Here is a 23,849-nt window from a genome sequence, read left to right as displayed (position 1 = left end):
AACGACTACTTCAATTAATCCCAGTCATTGTCAATTATGAGGGACGCATTCCGGTCCGTTGGTCTTCACCTGCTGTGCCACTTTTGGCAGTGACCGGTCATATACTAGTTAGTCTTGGTCCTGATTTGATCAATGGATGATTAAAGGATGGAATGGAATGTAGCCTAGCCAGAGGGATCGCCAGTGGCTGCGATTCATTTAATTATTCCTTCCATCGTTTTGTTATTCTCTGCAACCACTGTCACCTCTCAGAGACGAGACAATAGCTAAGCCTATTTTGTACAATCATTTCACTTTTTGGGGGGTTAAGTGACCTGGTTCCAGGCATTACAAGATAGTGTTAGTATGTTAAAAAAGTTTTTCTTTCGGCACATACATAATTATCTGGTGTAGTTATTCTTGAATTGGCAATGGTGGTGTTATCCACTCAGCCAACTGAGGTTGTTGGATTCTTTCCTGCTCATTACATTAATTCCAGGGAGAATAGACAATAATCCACCGACTGGTTGAAATTTCACAATGAGTTCTTTATACACTGGTGATTAAATTGAGTTCTTTATACACTGGTGATTAAATTTTTAATAAAATGCCTCGCAGACATTGTACATTGATACTTGTATAGCGCACTACTCACCCGCAATGGTCTCAAGGCGCTTGTACGAATACCGCTGTGGAACCCATCCTGGCTTTCCCTGTGAGGCGTCCACTCCTGGGCACCACCAAGGTGGAGGCCAGGCATCCTTAGCGTTGTGGGGGCCGTTTTGGAGATTAAGCAAGCTATTGCCCAGAGTTGCAGAGTGGGGCTCCATGATTGGAATGACACCGAGGCGAGAATTATCAGGTCCGTGGAATTTTTGAGCCCAAGACCCGCAGAGGTGGGGAATTGAACCCTGGTCCCGGGCTAAACCTCTGCATCAGGGTCTGCCGCTCTAACCATTGAGCCACACTTCACCACTTTTAGTACTTGACTCTTAAAGCACTAGGTTTCCAGTTTTGAAATCTGCAGTACAGGGTCCTCAGGCACCAGAAGCAAAACCCCCAGTTGTTACGGTTGAGGCCATAGATCTTTTGACTGCCATGGGACCCTCCAACCTGAATTTCTTACATTGGTTGCTAGCGCTTGGATTCCTGGATTTCAAATCCCTAGCACCTTCATTGTATTTATTCAGTCCAGTTTTGCAAACTAATATATACGCACACAAAAGCATAAATATCTGACCACCATGAAGGCTGGAGAACCCGCTTAGGAAGTTTCTGCCACCCAACACTTGAAAAATGATTGGGGGTATTGTTTTTCAGGGCATTAGGTCTGCTAGTGTGCAGACAGGTGCCTTTGGCATAAGAGGTCTGGTCCACATTATCAAGTACCAATTGTTAGAGTAGCAAATGTTTGGCCTCTTGGGCACACAGTTTTCCATCGGGCACATATATGTATTAGCTGTAGTAGATTAGTATTCTGCACACTTCTGTGGCAGTCCTTGGAGGTATTGGATTATTTCAACTTCAGGAACGCACCATCATGTTCTCCTTTTTTTCGGTCAATATTTAGCCATAACCTATTAATTGTGCTAAAATTATTTTTATATATATATATATATATATAATCTACTGATGGTCGCCAGTAGATAGTTATAGTTAGGACCGTGTTTCCATAGGAAATCCGCAACATTCTATTTGGAATAACTTTGGCGCCGGTTGACGAATCCTCGCGAAATTTTCAAAATAGGTGGGGTGCTCTGCTCCGCTCCTACCCTGAAATTCTCGGGCGGATTCGTCAAGCGGGGCCTGAGAAAAAAAATAAAAATATATTATATATATATATATATATATATATATATATATATATATACGAATTCCCCCGTTGAGGAGCCCAAGACCCTACAGAGTGGCCTCACGCAATGGGCACGGAGCAGCCCATCCTTCCACCACTTTTAGCACAAAAAGTGAGGCCCAATACTGCAGATGACGTTTATTTCACAAGAACAGCAGCACCACATTCCATTTTCTAACGTTTCGGCTCTCTGCCTTGCTCACAGATGGAACTGGATAACTCGCAGGTGTGCTGGGGCGCGCTACTTCAAGAGTAAGTCACGTGACTGAAATGCCTACTTCAGGTCCCATAGTGCACCGTGTTGGTTGTTCAAAGTTCTAATGGAAGTCCTCCGGTATTTTAACCTTGATGGTATTTTACTTTTCAAACACGAGCACTCCTGTTGTGTTTTTTATATATATATATATATATATATATATATATATATACACACACACATACACATGCTCTCAGCTAGCACCTTACATCTGCTGCGTTTTAAAGCAGAGCAGAGAATGTGGTTCAGAGACAAGTCTCTAAAAGATTATAAATGGAGATCTACAGTTGTTCTTTCAAAGACTTAATTGCAAGCAATGTAGCACCTTAAAAATTACCTATTGAATCTATAGGCTGTTGTTCTGGTTTGTGTAAGTAAACTATTATTTCAGCCAGAATGTCTTGTCCTGATGAATACTTTTACCTACAGATTCCTCGCCTGTAGACCAATCCCAGACATAAGACTGTTTCCATAAACTTCAAAGTGGTCACGTCGCCGGTAGGGGGTGCTGGCTCCGTATCGACATTGGAAGCGTTATCTGGTGATGTAATCAAATCCACTTGGCACCCGCTGTAGAGCAAAGACCTTTTTCTTTTTTCCGTCCCAGATCTGGAGCGGTCGCTCAGATTTTTTTTCTCACAAAAAAATCAAATAGTTCAGACCACATGTTGCCCACAAAAAAAATCTGGGTTTAAACACTATAGAGGTTGCAGGGACAGATGTCCACCCAGATCCCCAAGCCATTTGCTTCTGTTGCCTGGGGTTAGACAAAGACTCCCGAGCCTGTTCTTACTACAGCATGCATCCCAAGGCCATTAAAGAGCACACAACTAAGCTCTTTCTGACCTAAGCCAAGGACTATCAACAAAGTAGAAAGAATAGTAGAAGCATCATTCCAGGTCACCACCCTCTTCAATTTGAAGCAAGCAGAAGAAACCCAAGACTACGAAGAAGCACTCCAAGGGTAGGGCTACATAAGTCCTCGGAGCCAGTGTTGGTCGACCTCCCCCAGTGGCACCCACTCCGAGTTGCGTCACCTGGTGTCTCTGTTGGACTCTGCCTCAGATAGGCCTCCACCGGATCCAGATGTCAGCTTTTCCCAAGTTCTGAAAACGTCATATATTCTTTTTGCAAGGGTGTCTATGCCACCTGGCTTACCTGTGCACCCATCAGCTACATACAGACCACCAATGTTGCTCCCTATGGACCCGACGCGGACCGGCACTGTACCATCAACCTTGCTTTGACACAGTCCTTTGATACACAAAGCCTTGGATGGCATTGCTACCACTGGCGCTGCTTCTGCCCCTGGTACTAAACACAAAGCCACGAGCGTCGTTATCGGACGCTGGTCTGGATCACAAATATAGATATTCCCAGCGCTCATTTAGGAAGAAGAATCCAGAAATCGACTTCATGAAATATTAAGCACTGATTTGGACCTGCTAGACCTCTGTTCTGTTGAGGATACTGGCGAAGATCTGGTCCAGATGATAGTCCCTATGTACCAGAGGACATACAGCAGCACTTCCAGGAGGTAACACAAGAAGGTCAAAAAGCATCCCGGCATAAAATCAAATCGGAGATAAAGCAGACTCAGTAGCCCATGCCATCTGCGATGAGGCTAATTCACTGCTGGCGCTTTATAGGTCCAGTAAGGGCACTGCTTGCTCCTTGGGCTTTCACCCTCCCCCTCTTCCAAATAGACTACCATTGGTTTTGACGCTTTCGAGGGTTCCACAGGGGATTTTCCTTTTGGCAGCTCCAGCCAAACCACCATACCAACCGGTGACTCGTCAACAGTCAAGCCTGCTGGTTAAACAGTACAGAGGGAGACGCAGAGGAAGGGGCCATGGATTCACCCAGCCGACCACCTCTTCCTCCCACGCACTAACAGGAAAGCAGATTTAGTTTGCTTCCCCAAACCTGTTTGGAGGGGCCGGTGTTCAGCTTTCTCTCGACCTGCCGAGGTATTGAAACGGACCAGAGGGTCCTTAAGATTGTAGAAAGGGATTACACTTCTGTTTCTTTGGGCTCTTCTCACCTTCGGCCCTTCAACGACTCCAGTTCCTTGGGTTGGTACTGAACACTATCCTTATTCCTGCCTTTCCTCCACCACAAGGGTCGTGACGCATTCAGGAAATGATTCCATCTTTTCAGCAAGGCATTAGAGTTCCAGTCCTGAGAGTCCTAAGATTCCTAGGTTTACTGGCTTCCTGTAGTCTCCTACTCATGCACGCACCTTGGCATATAAGGGTCCTCCAGTTGTGCCTCAAAGTGACTACAGCACAGGGGAGACCTTTTGGACTCAATGATCTTCCCCAGTGCAGTGTTGGAAGTGGCTTTGTGGGGGAACGAGGTGAACCTGAGCTGCGCAATAGCCTTCAATACCACTCTTGCTGTGACTACACTAGTGATGAATCCCTCCACCCTTAGTTGGGGAGTTCATCTCGAGGATCTGGAGATCAGAGGCCTCTGGACTCTGAAAGAGTAGGTTTTCACCATCAACCTGTTAAAACTGTAGGTGATCGACTGGCGCTCAAGGCGTTCCTACACTCCATCCAAGGTTGGTCCTTCCAGATCTTGACGGACAACACAACAGTTAACAAACAAGGGGTATTAGGGTCTTTAGGGTCATATCTCCTTTTCCTGGAAGCATTGAGTCTCTGGTCTTGGGCACACCGCCAATGGACATGGCTTACTGCCAGTAACCTAGTGGGAGTCTCTGAATGTCAGACCCGACAGCCTGAGCTGGCATTACCTTGCCAACCACAAGTGACATCTTAACAAAGGTACTTTAGGACATCTTTGCCTGGTGGAGCGCTCCTCAGGTAGACTTGTTTGCCTCCTCGTAAATTTCTCAGTGCTGGTAGTTCTGCATCCTTCAGTATCCATCGAGAGGAGCCTTAGGCGATGCGTTTCAGTGAGGTAGAACTTTCAGCTGCATTTCGCATTACCCCCATACCTTGATTTCTCACGTTCTTAAGAAGATTCACCTAACCCGGGCCCAATTTATACTCCTCATCCTTGCCCTGGGTCGGCCAAGGAGGGTTTGGTATGCAGGCCTTCTACACTTCACTAGATGTCTCTCATTTCGTCCACCATGCGAATGGTTCTGCACCCCAATCTTAGGACTCCACCCACTTGCTTGGAAATGGAGTGGGAAAAACTGTGTTCCCTTTCAACTGCCACAGGAGGTAGTGGGCATCACTATCAGCGTGTCGCCTCTCCACCAAATCTGCTTACCTGGGCATATAGAACCACCTTGTTTCATGGTGTGCCGACAACCATGTGGACCCCCCTGCAGGCTAAGGTATCTCAGGTCCTGCAATACGCACTGACTCTTGCTCAGAAGAGTTTTACAATAGGCAGTGTGGAGGGGTATTAAGCTGCCTTGTCTGCTAGACTAGCCATACCTTTTTAAGTCTCACATTGTTATGCACTTTTGCAGGGGTTGACAAATATGTATCCTTCAACCCCCTTTTGTTGAACCCTAGTGAGACTTTAATCTAGTGTTTCCTATAGGGACTCCATTTGAGCCCGTGCATAGTTGTCCCTAAAGGTTGTTGATTGTAAAACTGTTTTTGGTAGCAATCGCCTCAGTCAGAAGGGTGAGCGAGTTACAAACTTTAGCTCTCACCTTCCTTTTACCTCTTTCCATCCCGACAAATTGGTGTTGAGAATCCTGGCTGAAGTGGTAACCCCCTTCACGTAGGTCAGACCAGCATCCTCCTGTTTTCCTATTCCCCACTCATTCCCATTAAGGAGGAAGAGTGGCTGCATCAGTTGTATCCTAGGCGGGTAGTCAACTACTATCTCGACTGCACCAAGTACATATGACTGGATGATCAGCTCTTTGTCGGTTACAGCTGAGCCAAGAAGGGGAAGGCGGTACAAAAGAGGACCATCCCCAGATGGATCATCTTATTTATCAAAACCTGCTCCAATCTGGCCAATAACTAAGCGCCTCCCCCAAACACCCCCCAGGACTCTAGACGCCTAAGAGGGCCAAATCCACAACTTCTGCCCTAGCCAGGGTAGTTCTCATCGTAGACCTCTGTAGGGCGCCGACCCTGCAAATGTTTTGCTGAGTATTCTTGTCTGAACTCTGGAGTACGTATGGATGTGCACTTTGCCTGAACTGTTCTACAGGACATCTTTCTTTAGCTATCCATGAAACCTCCTCCATGGGTAAGGTGTGTTATCTGTTCTATAGATGAGGAGAATCTGCAGGTAGAACTTTTTATTCAGAAGAAAGTTACTTACCAGTGGTAGTGATCTTTCTGGTGGTTACTTTTATCTACCAGCAGATTCCTCAGTGACTTGCCCGCCTCCCCATTTTGAGGGAGCGGTTATTGGGACAGTTAAGATTCTACTTCAAAATTGTTGGTACTGGACTACTTGACCGATGTCAATCCGTTATGCGCCTCGAAGGCTGGGGAAAATGAATAGAAACTGATGTTGCATCAGGATGGGTGCTATATGGCTTCAATGACGTCACAAGACTCCACTTCTGGCCCTGATATGAAGCCAGTGCCCCCACCGGCGATATGAGAGCATTGATTTTTCCGGAACCAGTCTTATGCCTGGGATTGTTCTGCAGATCAATCTGCAATCAGACTGAGTATCCCTCAGAAGGATAGTTACCGCTGGCAAGACCTTCTGTTTTGTAATCCAAGACCCTTGTCAATTTTCTGTTTTGTAATATGAAATGTGGCACATATGCAATACATACACACAGTAACCATTAGGTAGTTTGCCTGACATTTTCTATCCAATTTCCGCAGGTGAGATTGCGATCCGTGTGTTCAGAGCATGCACCGAGCTAGGAATCCGAACCGTGGCGGTGTATTCTGAGCAAGACACCGGCCAGATGCACAGACAGAAGGCTGACGAGGCTTACATCATTGGCAAAGGGTTGCCCCCAGTCCAGGCATATCTGCACATTCCGGACATCATCAAAGTTGCCAAGGTAAGAGGCCAATAGATTGCAAGGATAACTGCAGAAAAGACAAAGGCCTTGGCCTTGTGCCATGGGGACCGGTGTATGTGGATGGCCTACAGGCAAGTGGTACAGCAGTGAGCATCAGTGCCACATTGTAATAGTGACATGGCCCTTGAATTTAATGTGCATCTAATTCTGAAAGGTCCATAACTGCACACAAATGAGAACTTGGTCATTATGCTGTTTCTTTTTAAAAGGCTTCACGTTGTTGAGGTGTTATGGAAAATTATCGTTTGTTGAAGGTTGCGATGCCTTTTATAGGACCAACAGTGTGAGTGATATAGGTTACACGACCACACAACATGGATGTAGATTCTCCAGCATGCCAGGGGTAGCGGACGTGACGTCACACACCTTTTGACATTAACGACACCAGAGGAAGTGACATTATGTGACCTTTAACGTTGTATATTCCCAGGAAGTGAGGTCACACAACATGTAATGGCATTATAATATTGACATATTTGAAGAGGCATAAGAACAGTATGATTAATACAACCATACAATACATACAAATGTCTCTTTTCGATGCCACCAATATTAGCGTGCTGACAGTCTTTGAAAGCTGGGGGGCTTAATCCTTGTCCCGAACTCGAGCGAGTGAAGCAAGTGAGCCCGACCTTTTCTTTCGGAAGTTTGGGGTCCTTCCCGTGAGTCCTTTGGAAAAAAAGGGAGTCGAATAATGCATTTTAAAGCACCATTTTCCACATAAATTTGCTAAAAAGCTTGGCTCTCAAGAGGCACTCATTAAATATTCACATTCTTTATCATGTGCCAAACCAATGAAACATTCTGCTCTCCTTAAGCTGACCCCTGTTTTTAAAAAACGTGCTATGGGGCCCCCATATGTCAAACATTGCCACCAATATGCAAGGTCCAGCATTTTGTCATGGATGTCCCCAAGTCAAATATTACATAAATGTTCAGTGCTAGAATTCTGCCATTAAGGCCATCCATATCATAGTTAACTAATTTGTCAAAAGAATTACCTCTAATATATAATTTTGTCATTGCTGCCACCGCCCACCTTAGTTGTCCTCCCGTTTGGAAATAATTACCTCAAATGAGCTAGTGCCAGCATTTTCTAAGGGTGTCCATATGCCAAGAATTGCATGTGGTATGCAAGAGCCAGTTTTTTTACGATAGGTTCCCATTATGCCAGGAATTACCTCCACTGTGCCAGTATTTTGCCAGAGCTGCTGGTCATGCTAAGCATTTGCCTCCAGTATGCCAGTGCCGTATTATGACATGGGTGCCTCTATAACCCAAGAATTACTTTTCGTATGCTAGGGCCAATGGAAGACTCCACAGCAAAAAACCTCATGCTCGCTCACGATCACTTACATTTACTGACTCCTACTCAGTCTCACTAATTAGTTTCCACTATTTCTCGGTCACTTGCTCACTTGCACTCAGTCTTGCTTTCACTAATGCTCACTTATTTGCACTTATTCACTCTCACTCACTCATTCAAATTCTGATTTGCTCATGCTTTCTCACTCCCACTTACTTGCACTCACTCATTCTCAATCCTATGTGTTCACTCACTCTGACTCACTTATTCTCAGTTATTCTCATTTATTTACACTCCCTCACTTTCAGTCACATTTACTCTGACTCATTCATACTTTTTCACTCTCGCAACAACTTGCAATCACGAACTCATTCTTACTTATCCTCACTCTGACCCACTCATTCTCATAGATACACTGTTGCTCACGTTACACACGCCCTAACACTCCTCACCTCAATTCTTACTCCTTCCCACTCACACCATCTCTTACATGCGGGCACTCTTATCCATTCCAACTCACTCTTTCATTCATATATACTGACAATCGATCTCACTCATTCTCTGACTGGGTCACTTTCACTCATACACACAAATGTTCACATATAGACATGCTCTCCGATACAAAGGTTCTCACCCACAAGCGTGCACACAATATTTTTTTTAAGCATTTACTCACCTCAACTGACAGGGAAGGTCTTGGTTTTCCCTTTTTTATTCCAATAATAGTACATATTATTCACTATTACTACAATAAAAAAATGCAGTGCTAAAATTGCGAAAAAAATAAGTGCAGGTGCCAAAAATTGTTCCATGGATGGTAGCCCCAAGTTATTCCGCTGGTGTCCGCTACTTCTATAATTGGCACACTTGCTGTCTAAATGGAAAATGTGCAAACAAAATTTGAGCTAGCGAAAGACACGAGAAAGCCCTGCTTCTTCACTGGGGACTTGGATGACTGACGTTTTTTTGTTGTGAAAACTTTGAAAAATGCTGCGAAGTAGAGCATTTTCCAGCACAGTTTTCACTTAAATTTGCTAAAAAGCCATAGATTTTGAAAGGGCACCCTTGAACTTTTTAAGTACTTTGATGGTCCATTTAGGCAAGGGCATGGTGCGTGTCAAGAGCAGTTTTAGGATTTATTTTTAACTTTAATCTGTATGGGGTGTTTTACGCGCACTACTCACCCGTGAGGGTCTCAAGGCGCTGGGGAAGGGTGGGGTGCAGCTCTGGCTCAGCCGAAAAGCCAGGTCTTGAGGCTCTTCCTGAAGGTGTTCAGGGTAGGGGAGTGTATGATGACTTTGAGATCTGTCCAGGCCTCGGCTGCGATGTAGGAGTATACTCTTCTCTGGTTCTGTGAATGCACGGGTACCTGCTAGGGCGAGGTTGGCGGAGTGTAGGTTTCTTTTGGGTATGTGGGAAGAGGCACTTTTGTTGAGGTATTTGGGTCCGATGTTGAGGGATTTGTGTGCATGAGTGAGTAGCTTGAACGTCACTCTCTCCTCGACAGGGAGCCAGTGGAGGTCTCACTGGTGCTGGGTCATTTGCTCATGTCTTGGGTTGCCGAGGACGAGTCTGGCTGCTGTGTTCTGTATGTCCTGGAGTTTGTGTAGCAGGGATTTGTTGATACCAGCGTAGAGGTTGTTTCCGTAGTCTAATCTGCTGGTTATGAGTGTGTGGGAGACGGTCTTTCTTACTACGGGGGGGATCCACTTGAAGGTTTTGCGGAGGTTGCAAAGGGAGTTGAAGCAGGTGAAGGCGACGGTGTTGATCTGGTGAGTCATGGTGAGGGAGGAGTCTAGAAGGATGCTGAGGTTCCGGGTGTGGTCCGTGAGGGTGGGTGGGTTTCCGAGGGTCGAGGGCCACCAGGTGTTCTAGGCAGTGGGGAGGGTCCGAGGACGAGGACCTCCTGTCTTCTCCAAATTGAGCTGTAGGCAACTTACTCATCCAGGCTGCAACGTCTTTCATTCTTTCCTGGAAACTGAGTCTGGTGTCCTCGGGGTTCTTGAGGGAGAGGATGAGCTGGGTGTCGTTGGCGTAGGATACTATACTGAGCCCATGCTGTCTGACCATTGTGCCGAGGGGGGCCATTTAGATGTTGAAGAGCGTGGGGCTGAGTGAGGATCCTTTGGGTACTCTGCAGTTTATCTCTGTGGATTCGGAGAGGACGGGTGAGAGTCTGATCCTTTGGGTTCTGCCGGTGAGGAAGGAGTGAAGCCAGTCGAGGGAGGTTGCCTGTATGCTGGCATCATGGAGTCTGGCTGAAAGAGTGCGGTGGGAGACTGTGTCGAAGGCTGCAGTGAGGTCTAGCAGGATGAGAGCCGTGGTGTGGCCCTGGTTGAGTAGCACGCAGATGGTGGCGAGGAGGGCGGTTTCGGTGCTGTGGTTACTGCAGAACCCAGACTGGGAGGAGTAGAGGATGGTGTTCTCTTCGATGAAGGTTGTCAGCTGGGTGTTGACAAATGTTTCACTGACTTTGGCTGCAAAGGGGAGGAGAGAGATGGGTCGGTAGATTTTCAGGTCCTTTGGGTCAGCCAAGGGTTTCTTGAGGAGGGGCTTGACCTTTGCCCGCTTCCAATTGTCGGGGAAGATGCCGGATTCGAAGGAGGTGTTGATGGTGCGGCGTAGTTCGGGTGCTATGCTGGTAGCAGCTCTGTGGAAGATGTGCAGCAGGCAGGGGTCCGTGGGGGCTCCTGAGTATGTGCTCTTCATGGTCGTGGTGGTGTCTTCGGACCGGACTCCAGGTGGAGATGGTGGGCTGGCTGTCAATGCAGGTGGGGAGGGTGGTTTCTGGAGTCTTTTCGCTGAAGTTTTCGTAGGGGGCCTTGATTTTCAGTTGGAAGTGGGAGCTAAGCTTGTTGCAGAGGTTCTGGGACGGCGTGACTTCCGTGGCTTCGCTGGGGGGGGGGGGGGGGGGGGGGGGTTTAAGATTTGGTGAACTGCTGGATGATGATGATGAAGAGTTCCTTTGAGTTGTTGGCATTGGCGAGGATTTTGTTTTGGATGACGGTCCTCTTGGTGGCTCTGAGTTGATGGTAATCTGTCGTAGCGTTCTTGTAGGTGTTCTGGTCCTCAGAGGTTTTGCTGTTTCTCCAGCCGTTTTTTTGGCATCTGCGGGAGCGTCTGGTTCCTTGGAGGTCGGTGGTGAACCAGGCGGCCTTCCGAGGGCGTTGTCTGTCGGTGTGGCAGAGGAGTGCGAGCTTGTCTGCGCAGCTGGAGATTCAGTGGTGTAGTTCCTTGGCTGCGGAGTTGCCGTTGGTCGTGGCGGAGGGGGACGTGGATGAGGGTGGAGTTGAGGTGCTCCTCTGTGAGCTTGCTCCAGTTCCTTCGTGGCAGGCGCAGGGCAGGCTTGTGTGCGGTGGTGGTGTTATAGGAGAAGTGTACGCAGTGGTGGTCTGTCCAGAGGGGCTGGGAGGTGTGACTGAAGTGGACTTTGGTCCCTCCTGCGCAGATGGGGTCGAGGATGTGTCCGGCTTTGTGGGTGGGGGTGGTGACGAGCTGCTTAAGTCAGAGGTTGGCGTGGTTGTCAAGCAGGGCTGTGGAGCCAGGGTTGTTGCTGTTGTCGAGGTGGAAGTTCAGGTCTCCAATGAGTATGTAGTTAGTGGAGGCGATGGCGTGGGGTGCGATGAGGTCGGCGATGGAGGTGGCGAAAGAGGCGCGAGGCCCCGGGGGGGGGGGGGGGTCTGTAAGCAAGAGTGTTTGAAGTGGGGTTCTGGGGCTGGGCTTGATCTGGAAGTGGAGGGTTCGGTGTTGGAGAGGGAGTCGCTCGAGCTGCAGCTGGAGAATCGGAGGGAGCTCTTGTGTGTGATGGCAAGTCCCTCTTCTGGGCGGTGGGGGCGGTCCTTCGTCTGGCTCTTGTATCCATCTGGAATGGCCGTGGCGATGTCCGGGGCGGAGACGGCGTTTGTCCAAGTTTCCGTGAAGAAGGCGACGTCTGGCAAGAGGTTGTCAAGGAGGTCCCAGATCTCTACTGTGTTCCTGTGTAGGGAGTGCATGTTGAGGAGGATGCAGTTGAGGGGTTCCGTGATGCGGACGTCTGGCGTGGGTGAGGCTATTGTGGGGGTGCTGTAGTTGGTGAAGGATTGTCAGCAGGAGAACTGGCCATTAGTGGTGTTCGGCGTCTACTCCGTTCAGTTGTTCCTTCGGGGGTTGAGTGGGAGGAGGGCGGCGGAGTCATAGTGGTGGGAGGTCGGAAATCTAGGGTTCCTGGTGCTGGTCGCGGACTGGCGCAGACTGGCTTGTCTTTTGGTGCGCAAGTGGAGCGTGGCCGCCATTACATAAGGAATGGGAGGGAAGCGCAACTGGGAGGCATGGGGGAGGGTCGCTTGAGGTCCGCGGTGGGAAAGGGCAGCGAAAAACAAAAATGCAAGGTGTTACAATGGCACAATGAGCACATCTGGAGAAAAATAAGGCACAAACACAGCACTTGCAATAAGGCACAATGAGTACACTGAAGCAGGGAGAGAGACGCAGGCAGAGAGCAGGAGGGCCTCTAACACCTATCAGGAGGAGGTGTCGGGGGTAGGGGCAGGTGAAAGCACAGCGGAGCTGCTGGGGCGGAGAGCAGGACTCTGGCCAGGAGGTCAGAGGTCTTAAGGTCTTAAAGGAACTTAAAGCATTGAACCTTCTCAGTCTAGTTACCATAATTTATCCATACCTTCCAATAGACCCCATTCAGGCAGACCACCACCGATTTTCGAAACCTAAAATAGCTTTATTTTCTCTGTCTCCCACTTAAAATTGCCTCTACTGCAACATAAGTCAATAGGACAAATACATTCTACTGGCTTTTTTTTCTAAAATATCCCACTTTCCTTTTCAGTCAGTCAGTCAGTCAAAATAGTCTTTATTCGATTCACATCATAAAAGACATTCTACACATATAAAATTTCGACTACAGTACAATTCATATACAATACAAAACAGACTCTAAAACCTTTAAAATATTACATATAATAATACATTAAAAATAATCACTGCAAGTTAAAAAAATCCAATAAAGTGCAAATAGGGACGCGCCTTTTAGCCCAGGGACCAAAGAGAATACTAGTTTATGACAGCTAACAACGCAGTTCACGATTTAAGTTTCCTAGCCCTAAGGATCCATGCCCAACTGATAAATTTTGCAACACCAATTACTATAGGTTTTGAGGTATCTGTTTTCAAGATTCTACTAGCAACCTGTGCAGAGCGGGTACTCATTAATCTGCAGGCAGGTCGAAGCCAGATACGTCTAGGGAGGTGGTAAATTGGGCAACAGAAAAGGAAGTGATCCATAGTTTCCGTCATGTCTGGACAAAAGGGGCATTTGTCACTACCAAGAGGACTCCAACTTTTGGTGAGTCCTCGCAGTGGTAGGGCACCCACTCTGAACTGGTGATACAGTTTGCGATCGAGAAACTTCAGAATAGTATCCCAGTAGTTTTCGTAGACAGGCTCGTCCTTAAAAACTAGGAAAGTAACAGTCATCGTGGGACCTATAGAGGAAGCACATCTCCTGTTCTTAATATAGCTCCAGTACGCATCCTTAAGGACCTTTTTTGCTGGGAAAACTTCAGTATCGGGGTTAGCCCATAGGTTACGCATCCCGAGATCAGACAACAGAGTTTTGATGCTAGACAACCAGGGAATCCTATGCGACCCCTCTAACCCTTTGATCTCCGAGAGGGCTTTTGCATAGTTAGTTCTGGTGTCGTCCACAGACGGCGCCAAAACGCCAGGGGTCTATACCCTGCCCGGTCCTCTATAGGCTGAATTCCCAGATCATATAGTAGGGGGATACGCGGGGTGGATTGGGGAAGCCCGATAGCTGACCGGAGGAATTTATTCTGGGCGGTCATCAGCTTAGACAAGTTATTGAAACCCCAAATTTCGGCTCCATATAGAATTGCAGGTAAAATCTTGGAGTCATAAATCTTCATGAGAGGAGCTATTGGTTTTGTTAATGAGTGTTTGTGCTCTTTCAGCAAAGCTCCTCCCAATTGAGCATGCTTGAGAGCGAGGAGATCCAGCTGGTGAGACCAGCTGCATGTCTCGCTAAAAGTGACCCCAAGATAGGTAAACACTGCCGTTTGGGATAAGTTGACACCACCCAGACATACCTCCGCCTTAACCCGCCGGGGCCCACGAAACACCATAAACTTGGTCTTCCCAACGTTTATCTCCAGCTCATGCTCACGGCAAAAGGTCTCGAAGCGAGACAGGGCCAGCTGCAGACCCTGTCTCGTCTTCGAGACCAAAAGGGTGTCATCCGCGAACATGAGCAGGGGAATCTTCATTCCTGCCAAGGTAGGTGCATCAGTAGGGCTGTTTAAGAAGTAGTCTACAACCCCATTGATAAATAATGAAAACAAGGTGGGAGCGAGTACGCACCCTTGTCGGACACCTTTGGATACTTTGAATCTATCAGTCAGCTCCCCGGGTTTACCCCAACGGACACGGGCATACGTATTTTTGTGAATGGTGACAAGAAAAGAGACCAGTTCTTTTGGCATGCCCACATCCAAGAGTACTTTCCATAACTTGTCCCTCGGCACCAGGTCAAACGCAGACCTTAGGTCTACGAAAGCCGCATACAGCTTGCCTCCCCCCAGAAAAACAACCTTCCAGTACAGAAGTACTACCCTGAATACTTGGTCCAGGGTCCCAGTGTGTGATCGAAACCCTGCCTGAAGAGGAGACAACACATCCGAATCGGACATCCAGATTTGGATGCGACCCAGAACGAGTCGGGCTATAATTTTTTGTACTGCGTCTATTAAACTAATAGGTCTATAATTGCCCGGGGCAGAGCGATCGCCTTTCTTATAGATCGGCAAAATCTCTGCCCCGAGCCACGAATCAGGGACAGCAGCACCACCCGCAAGGGCATTAGCCAGCAGGGTCAGATAAGGGATCCATGCATCTTGCTCCTGAATAAATAAATCGGCAGGGATACAGTCTGGTCCTGGAGCTTTGGCACTCTTGATTGATCGTAAGACTAGCTTAACTTCACCAGGGGAGAATTTTAATGTGTTTTCAACACCTGGGGGACAGAAGATCTGCTTGTCCAACGAATTACCAACCTTAAACTGTTCCTCAAAATACGCTACCCACTGCTGAGGTTCTACTTGATTAGAGGGGCGGATATCTGAGGGGGAATTACCCCATTTAAGGAGATGCCAAAATTGGACCATGTTACGATTGTGGCATGCTTGATATAAATCCCTCCAACGATCTTCATCCCAGTTTTGCTTGGCCTTAAATTGGGCGGTTTTGTAAGCAAGTCTACATTTTTGGATGGTAGAAAGAGAGCCAGATTTAATGGCCTCTTTCAGAGCACTTTGGGCCAGTCTACAATCCTTGTTGTACCACGTACATGGCCTCAACTCTTTACCCCTGCCAGTGGCAGGAGGACTTTTCACAAAAAAGGCTTTAAGCTCAGCAAAGAGTTTGTTATGGGTGACCCGGATGTTATCCTTGATCAGATTTTGAGATTCCATTTGATTAAGTGAGGCCAGGGTGCTGTTAATTAATTTTCTAATGGCCGCTCGTGAAAATTCACAAGTGGCAATTTTCGGCCATCTCACCCTTCTGAGATCATTGGTAAGGATGACATCTATAGGGGAACAACCACCCGAGGGGGAGGGGGAGACTGCAAAGCTGTTATCCTTGATACACAGTGCAAGGGGGTTGTGGTCGCTCTCGACTCTACTTACTACCACCATGTCGTCTATGAGCGGCCACAAATCCAAACCGACTAATATGTAGTCAATTCGGCTCCCTGATCTCCCATTGTCAAATGTCATCTTCCCCATCCTATCGGATTTAGTTCGACCATTGACTGCTCTCATACCCTGATTTAAACATAAGCCCTTCATAAAAAGGGCAGCATGAGACCATTTGCTTACTGGTTCCAACTCCAACATGGGAACACCCCAAGTTGAGTCTTCTTCCTCGGTGAAGTCCCCATCGTCGACCCCCAAAGGCTCGAAACAAACATTAAAGTCACCAGCCACAATCTTATTGGTGAGCATAGGAGCGGTCTCTAAATAATTTTCCAATAGATGGCATGTGGGAGAGCATTTGCCTCCCGGGAGGCCTCTTACATAGATATTAATAATAAGGAGGTTGAGGCCGCTACGGGATTTAACCCTGATAATCAGAATGTCAGGACTATCAATTGGAATCTCTGTCACGGTGACACCTTCACATTGCCGGACCCAGGTGGTTAAGCCCCCCATGGGTATCCCACTTTCCTTTTCTAAAATGTTGGCATGTATGTTTATTTTACATATTTTATGTAATTAAATTACCCAAAATGGAGTAAAATCCCACTTGCTGACAGACTAGTAGATGGGGAGAGCTCCCAACAGTATAAAATGGCACTGACAGAATTTAACAATAATTGGACCCTACATTGTACTTGATAAAACAGTAAATACACCATCAGTACTAACTCCCAATAAAAAAGGATGTCATAGGTTTGTACCCATAAGGACGGGGCATTTTCCTTACCACATTACACAACTCTCCTTTGTTGGTGACCTAAAATACCACATTAGGAAGAAATGCTAACACAAATGCTGCCCTAAATCTCTCTTAAATACTTTTTATTTTTTTTACCCAATTGCCTCTAGCACTTGGAACAGCTAATACATTGTAATGTAAATAAGATGACTTGCACCCTTGGAAAAATCTACATATTCCAAAAGCAGACAATCAAAAATATACCAACACCAGCAAATTATAAAATGAGCTATTAAAGGCCATTCAGTTAAAAGAAGCAACATATATATATATTTTTTTTTTAAAGTGTACGAACACAAACACCTGGACAGGAACACAAACTCTGCCTGGACTCTTGGGTTGAAGTTTAATGTTCTGTCGACTTAGACATCCAGCCCCACAAACGTTTGTTAATTTTATAGAAACAATGGCCAAGAAGAAAGAGCTAATTTTTTATATTTGACTGGAATCTATCGGTTCAATGGAAATTATCAAAAATAATGCAACAGCTTAAAACTTATACAAACAAACCAGGAAAGCCTTTCACTGCATCAGAAGCTGTATCTGTGGAGAGCAGTCAAATGACATGAAGAGTGCACCGTCGCTTTTTGGCACTTCTTCCCCCAACATTTTATCAGAAGTCCGGTAATAAACGTCACAGCGTAATGCAACTGTGGCATAGTCAGCAATGTTACTACTCAATCAGTCACCTGTTTGATTGGTGGTGCCCCCAAGGCTCCTGCTTTTGGGGGCCACATTGTGCAAGCACAGACCTGCAGCGCAAAATGTCTGGCATTAAATGAAGCGCAGATCTCTTCTTTAAGCAAACTGCATGTTGTCGACCAGGGGTGGGGGAACTATTAGTAAGAATGAACAGAGGCGTAGCTAGAGCTTGTGGCACCCGGGGCCATCTCTCAGGTTGCCGCCCCTAGGGGGAGGAGGGGTGCTGGGGAAAAATGCAGGCGAGCACTTGAAAGAGGTTCGAGAGACACGTAGTATCGCCGCTAATACTTACCTTGATCATGCAAGTTACATGCACATACATGACACAGTCCAAGGCTACACCGTTGAATATACCGGTGACCAGCAGTACAAAGGAACACACAGACTGCATGATCTATCTGGGGACTCAGAAAAACCGCATGTGACATCCATCAGAGAGCTGTGTGAACGATTACCTGGTAATTCCCTCAGCACAATGCAAACATGCACATACATGACACTGTTTGGGGATCCATCATCTACAGCTGACATCAAATGGACAAACATCATGGTTCCCCCATTAAAGCAGTAGGGACATGCACAAACGCGATGTGCTCTGACTTGAGGTACAATAATACAATGACGAACTCGGAACAGCATGAACTACTGAGGGGAGGTGGGGGCGAGGTGGTACATATAAAGCCTGGCCTTAGAACAGAGTCACACCAGTCTCAACAGTCAGACCCACACCATTGCAGCCAGAGAGTTTCTGCCAAACTCCTAGTGCCTACTGTTTGGTGCCAATCTAAGTTGGAGTGTGTGCAACAGCTAAGTTCAATTCAAGTCAAGGGAGATTTCTAAGATCTCACTATCTTGTCACCAACCTAGCACCAGCCTGCATTAATTGAGTCGCACTGGTGGCCCACCACAGCAGCAAGCCACTATAGCAACAACAAGGTACGACCCTGCAGGGTTACAGCATCACCATCCACCAAAGCATCCATGCCTATCCACAGTGCCAGCTTCTTAACTGATGTCTTCTCATTCCTTGGGAATCCCAGGCCCCGCCAACTTGCCTTACCAGCACTGCCTCATTGCTACAGGACCTCAGCAGTATGGCCTTACCACAGAAGGGCCTTATCAGTGTTGAGGTACGCATGATCTTCCTCCACTAATGCCTTATCAGTGCTTTCAGATTCCAGGTATTAGCTTTCTCCAACAATGCATTATCAATGCCACAATAAATGCTTTGCTACTAAAATCTCCACACTGTTGCTTCCCCAAAATTTTCAGATTTTACACTCATGACAGTGACATGTCTTATAAATAAAAGGATGTTTGTGGGATTACCGATCCATAGCATGGTAAATCTCGAAAATGCTTTAATGGTAAAGAAAACTAGAAAATAGCATACTGGGACCCATGTTAATGGATGCTTGTATCCTTTCAGGCGCCAACCATCACTTGTGGTATTGAGGGGCAAAACTTCCATTTGCATAATTTTCAACACGCTTGCCGGGTGGACGTACCTGTCTGCTCCTCTCTTTCCCGTCTTCAGACGTTCCAAACAAACAACTGTGGAGATACCTGGTGTGCACTGTAGAAGTTCCTCTTGGGTTGGCTCTGGTCCTCTACTGGCCCCTGGGACGTACCCATAAGCAACCACAACAAACACGGTACGTCAGGGCGGCAACAATCAGAACAATTCAAAGCCTACTGTAGCAATACAGACCCTTGCACGCCTACATCAGTGTTGCCAGATTTTTTCACAACTTTCAAGCCCAAAAGCAACAAAAAAGTAGCCTAAAATAGCCCAATGTTGCCACTCCATTAACTTACGTGTAGCCTGTCTACAACATTTAAAAAATATACTTCTATTTCAAGGATATGTTTAGTACCCACATTAATCAGATTAACTATATTTTGTACACTAAAATCAAAGTTGGTCTGTCAGGAAAACTGTCACTCACTTGATATCGCATGGTGTGGAGAAAGCTGCCCAAAAATGTTCTTGGTCCAATTTTGAGGACTGCAACTGCGGAAACGTTCTTCTTGGGAAAGGTGCTCTTCAGCATGAAGTTCCTTTTGCATACTAATGTCAGGCCCCTCAGAGTAATGGCAATACAGGCCAATGCTCCATGTTTTTTCACACTTGTTTGAATGCTCCAAGAGCAATGCTGAACATCTCTTTATATACGCAAATTACATATGTTACGTACTTTTTGGTACTCATCTGAAGAGAGCAGTCCATGGCATGGGGTGCAGAGCTTGCTGCTTGATGTTCCCATGAGCTAATACCCGATAAAGTGCAAGTGCATTCTGAAGACTCAGAAGAATCTCCATCTCCTGTTCTTTGCAAGGTATCAGTATGGTGGATCCTTGTTCAGCCAGTGGGAAGGTAAATGTTTACTGCCTTAAAGACGTATACTATCATTAATGCAGTAGGTGCAGTGCCAACGGGGTCCGTGGGTGTGAGAGGCCTACTTCCCTCCAATTAGGGGTGAGAAGCCTTTCCTCCATTAGTGGGCCCATCTCAACGGCCACAGTGGTTGCAAGAACCTACCTACCTTATGACCCTTCTGCTTACAGGAAAGGGTGTTTTAACCCACAAACTCACCACAATGTGAAAGGAACACGATTTTTAAAGTGTGCCAAGCTTAATACAAAACATAAACCTCAAATGAAGGTCTGCGTGCATTACAAACCTGCCAAATAAGCTAGGAACTAGAAAGACACCAACAATGAAGTATGGACGAATTACACTTGGACATTCACATTGCCAATAGCACCACCTCCAACAAATATGAGAACAATTGAATTCCAATGCTTAGTTCACACAGCTAGCACGGTTCTGTGTGCGAGGCAACTAGAAGTATTGTGGCCTGATCAAAGAAAAATGGTACGAAGGCAAAGAAAAATGGTACGAAGGTGCCTGCAGGCGATTCATAGCTGCCAAGGTTTCAGATTGCTTAAGTGTGACATTTTCACATTTTTTGTGTAATTATGAGTGACATTCAACGACTACGAGTGACACTTTCTCAGGAACAAAAATCAAGTAAAGAAGATGAGGGAAACATATAAACATCAGAAATTACAGCCATTCCAGCAACCAGAAACTCTATGAATTTCTTAAAACTATTTCAAAGCATTGTACATGATTTTACTCTTGTGATCACTACTACTGCTTGCGAAACCACAGACCAATTGCACGAACACCGTGACAGGAAGCTAGTCGAGTATTTCATATGATTTTGCCTTGACCCTGCCAACGTAGCAGCAATGTGTTTATGGGGGCCCAGCAGGATTTGTTTAAAAAAAAAACCTGATCTGTCTGGTGCTAGTCACGCGCTGACCAGTGACAGAACCAGGCAGGCTGCTGAGGCATGCGTGCATTAAAAGGAGCCTGCACTGCCAATAAACGAGTATTTCATACCGTGTGGGGTGCCTAAGTCTGCTTTTCATAATCATCAATGTTATTGTTAAGTGTGACTGATGTGCACACATCTGTCACCCCAGCATCCTTCTGTACTTATACCCTCCTTGCCCTGTATTTCAATCACAACGTCCTGTGTTCCACTCTGTGTGCTCATCTGCCCCCTCACCCCTCTAGTCATCCCTCTTTTTGCACTGTGTTTTCATCACCCTTTCCTGCCCCCAGTGTTGCACTGTGTGCTCATCTGCCACTCCTCGCCCCGTCTATTACCCTCTGTTCTCATCCTTTTCCTTGTCTGGTGTTATCTCGCCATTTTATACCCCATTTGCTCCACTTCCCAGCGCACACATCTGACACCCTCTGTTCTCACCCCCTCCTTGACCTGTGTTTTCATCACCCCTTCCTGTCCCCGGTTTTCCACTCTGCGCTCATCTGCCACTCCTCGCTGCCCCCTGCACCCCTCTGCTCTCATCGCTCTCCTTGCTCTGTGTTTTCATCACCCCTTCCTGTCCCCGGTTTTCCACTCTGCGCTCATCTGCCACTCCTCGCTGCCCTCTGCACCCCTCTGTTCTCACCGCTCTCCTTGCCATGTATTTTCATCACCCCTTCCTGCCCCCTGTTCCACTCCATGTGCTCCTCTGACACCCCAGTCATTCCTCTTATTGCCCAGTGTGTTCATCACCCCTCTGCCCTCTTTCCCAACTACACTAAGCCCTACAGCTGGAACCTTCGACGTCACCATACCTGCTGCTGCTGCATGCGAATGGAGGCGGTCCGTAATGTGCCTGACACGCCGATCAGTGAACAGATCTGACCCTGGATTGGGTCAAACCACTCCAAGGCCGGTCGGAACATTACTGGGGGCAGGTCAAAGGTCACTGCAGATCTTGCAGGACCCTAAATGGAAAGAAACTTCCCGCCCGCATAGATTTATTGCCCTGGCGGCGTTACTTGTGGGCAGGGGCCGCATGGCATAGAGCCACAGACGCACCTAAGTTAGGAAAGAGGTGTGGGATGCAAGGCATTCATGTGCTGCAGCGCGGCGACGACACAGGCGCCGCACAAAGCTTTGAATCCGCCGCACACTGGGCGGATTATAGCCCAAATTTCAGTAGCCCGCCCAACACGATTTTTCCTCGTACAATTGGGCAAAATATCGCCCAATTGTGCGTGCGAGAAGTAGCCCAATCTGCCAGCCCTGGCCTCCGTTAGATTGCCTGCACACTACGAAGGGGAGGGCTCGTCGGCTGGATCTCTGAGCTGAGACAGCTCATTGGCTGATTGGAGCCTTTCCCCTCTGACCTTGGTCCGGTCGCGCACCACACCACCACGCTAGGTGGTGATGCGTGCGCTGCAGGAAGCAATTGCACTTGCAGTTGCAATCAGGGGCACTTGTGCTTCAAACGGAGCCGCATGCGCTGCACTGCTGGCCCTTTGCGGCAGCCTTTATAATTTATTTGGGGACTCTGACACTACTGTAATGACTGACAGTGGTGTCAGTAAGTGTCACCAAATAAATTATAAAGGTCTCCGCAATGGGCCACTAGTGCCGCGCGGCCGCCGCCCCGAAAATAGTGCCGCCTGGGGCGGACCGCCCCCACCGCCCCCCCTTGCTACGCCAGTGAGAATGAAGAGAATTTGGGGTACACTAAAGGTTTTGGGTTAAATCCTTTGTGTGTGTGTGTGTGTGTTGGCAATTCTCATAAGGTCTTCATGGTCCTCGTGGTTAGCATCTCTCAAATAAAAATGTTGATTTATGATTAATTTATGATTTTCAGGACATATGTATGGTGACCCATCCTTTTTTAGGTCGAGCCTGGCCAGTGCATGTGCTGCTCTGCGAGGCATGCTCTATTGAGGTAGGGAATTGAAGCTCCGTCCACATTTTTCATTGGCTTGTGTCATTTCCACAAGGTTGTTCATTTGTCAAAAGGCTTATTAGCCCCTCCATAGTACCGCCTTGTCCCATTTTGTAATCTCCCATGGTGACACCCTCTGTTACGTGTGTTGTAGCTCGGTGGCCTTTAATTACAGCCTCCGAGCACAATTTTCTCAAATAGCTTTTTCCTGCCTGTGCAGGACACGCTCTCGCCTAACGCTTTTTTAATTTTATAGCACTCATTTGCAGTGGAATAGGTCTCGCATTTGTGAGTTTACGCTATTGGCATTGTAAATGACAATACTTTTGTTTTATTTGTTTTAAAATCAACAGATAAATTAAAGGTATGGTCATTTGCAATGCCAGTAGCTCAAACTCTAATAAATGCCAGACCTATTGCATTGCAAACGTTTGTCCTATTTAACATCTGAGCATACACGATAAGGTGCCGCAGCGCACCTCCAGGCCCCTGTGCACAGCTAATGGTTACATCGTGCAGGGCTCTTGACGGACATGTAGCTTGGGCCGCTTGAGGGTTCTGAATAGTGCAATTGGTGGTTTTCACAATATGAAAACCAAAAACACTAAAGTTTGAATTTTATGTGGCCCTCCTCGTCACCCGGCTGTGAGCTGTAAACTAATGCATGCCATGGCACTTACCTCTGCTGCACATGCGCTGGGTAATACAGCTTTGTTTTTTACCAATTTATTTTCCGGCACATGTACAGCAGATTAAGCATAAAACGCCACTGAAGCCTCTTCCGTAATGTCAATTAAATGGGAATGCATGACTAGCTTCAGCCTAATTCACCCGAGTCGGCAGGCAGGGGCATGCGTTTACAGTTCACAGCTGGGTGATGCGGAACTCTAAATTCTGTAATGTTGCTTTCATCGCAGTAAGCCCATCTGAACCTTAGAAATTAGCAGATATTATTTTCTACATCTACAGGGTCCACTACCTCCAA

The 23,849-nt window shown here is 47.0% G+C and overlaps 1 protein-coding gene across 4 annotated transcripts in view; it reads left to right on the top strand.

Moving 5' to 3' along the window:
- Positions 1-23,849, top strand: part of PC (pyruvate carboxylase) — a 2,056,240-nt gene that overhangs the window by 493,754 nt on the left and 1,538,637 nt on the right. For all 4 annotated transcript variants that reach the window (XM_085625491.1, XM_085625492.1, XM_085625493.1 and 1 more), the window contains one exon: positions 6,875-7,059. In XM_085625491.1, the coding sequence (XP_085481617.1) occupies positions 6,875-7,059 (185 nt within the window). The remainder of the gene's footprint in view (positions 1-6,874; positions 7,060-23,849) is intronic.

Source organism: Triturus cristatus, chromosome 9 (assembly GCF_964204655.1).
Source record: "Triturus cristatus chromosome 9, aTriCri1.1, whole genome shotgun sequence".
NCBI lineage: Eukaryota > Metazoa > Chordata > Amphibia > Caudata > Salamandridae > Triturus > Triturus cristatus.
Note: the sequence above shows the minus strand (reverse complement) of the source record. Positions and strands in the feature narration are given on the sequence as shown.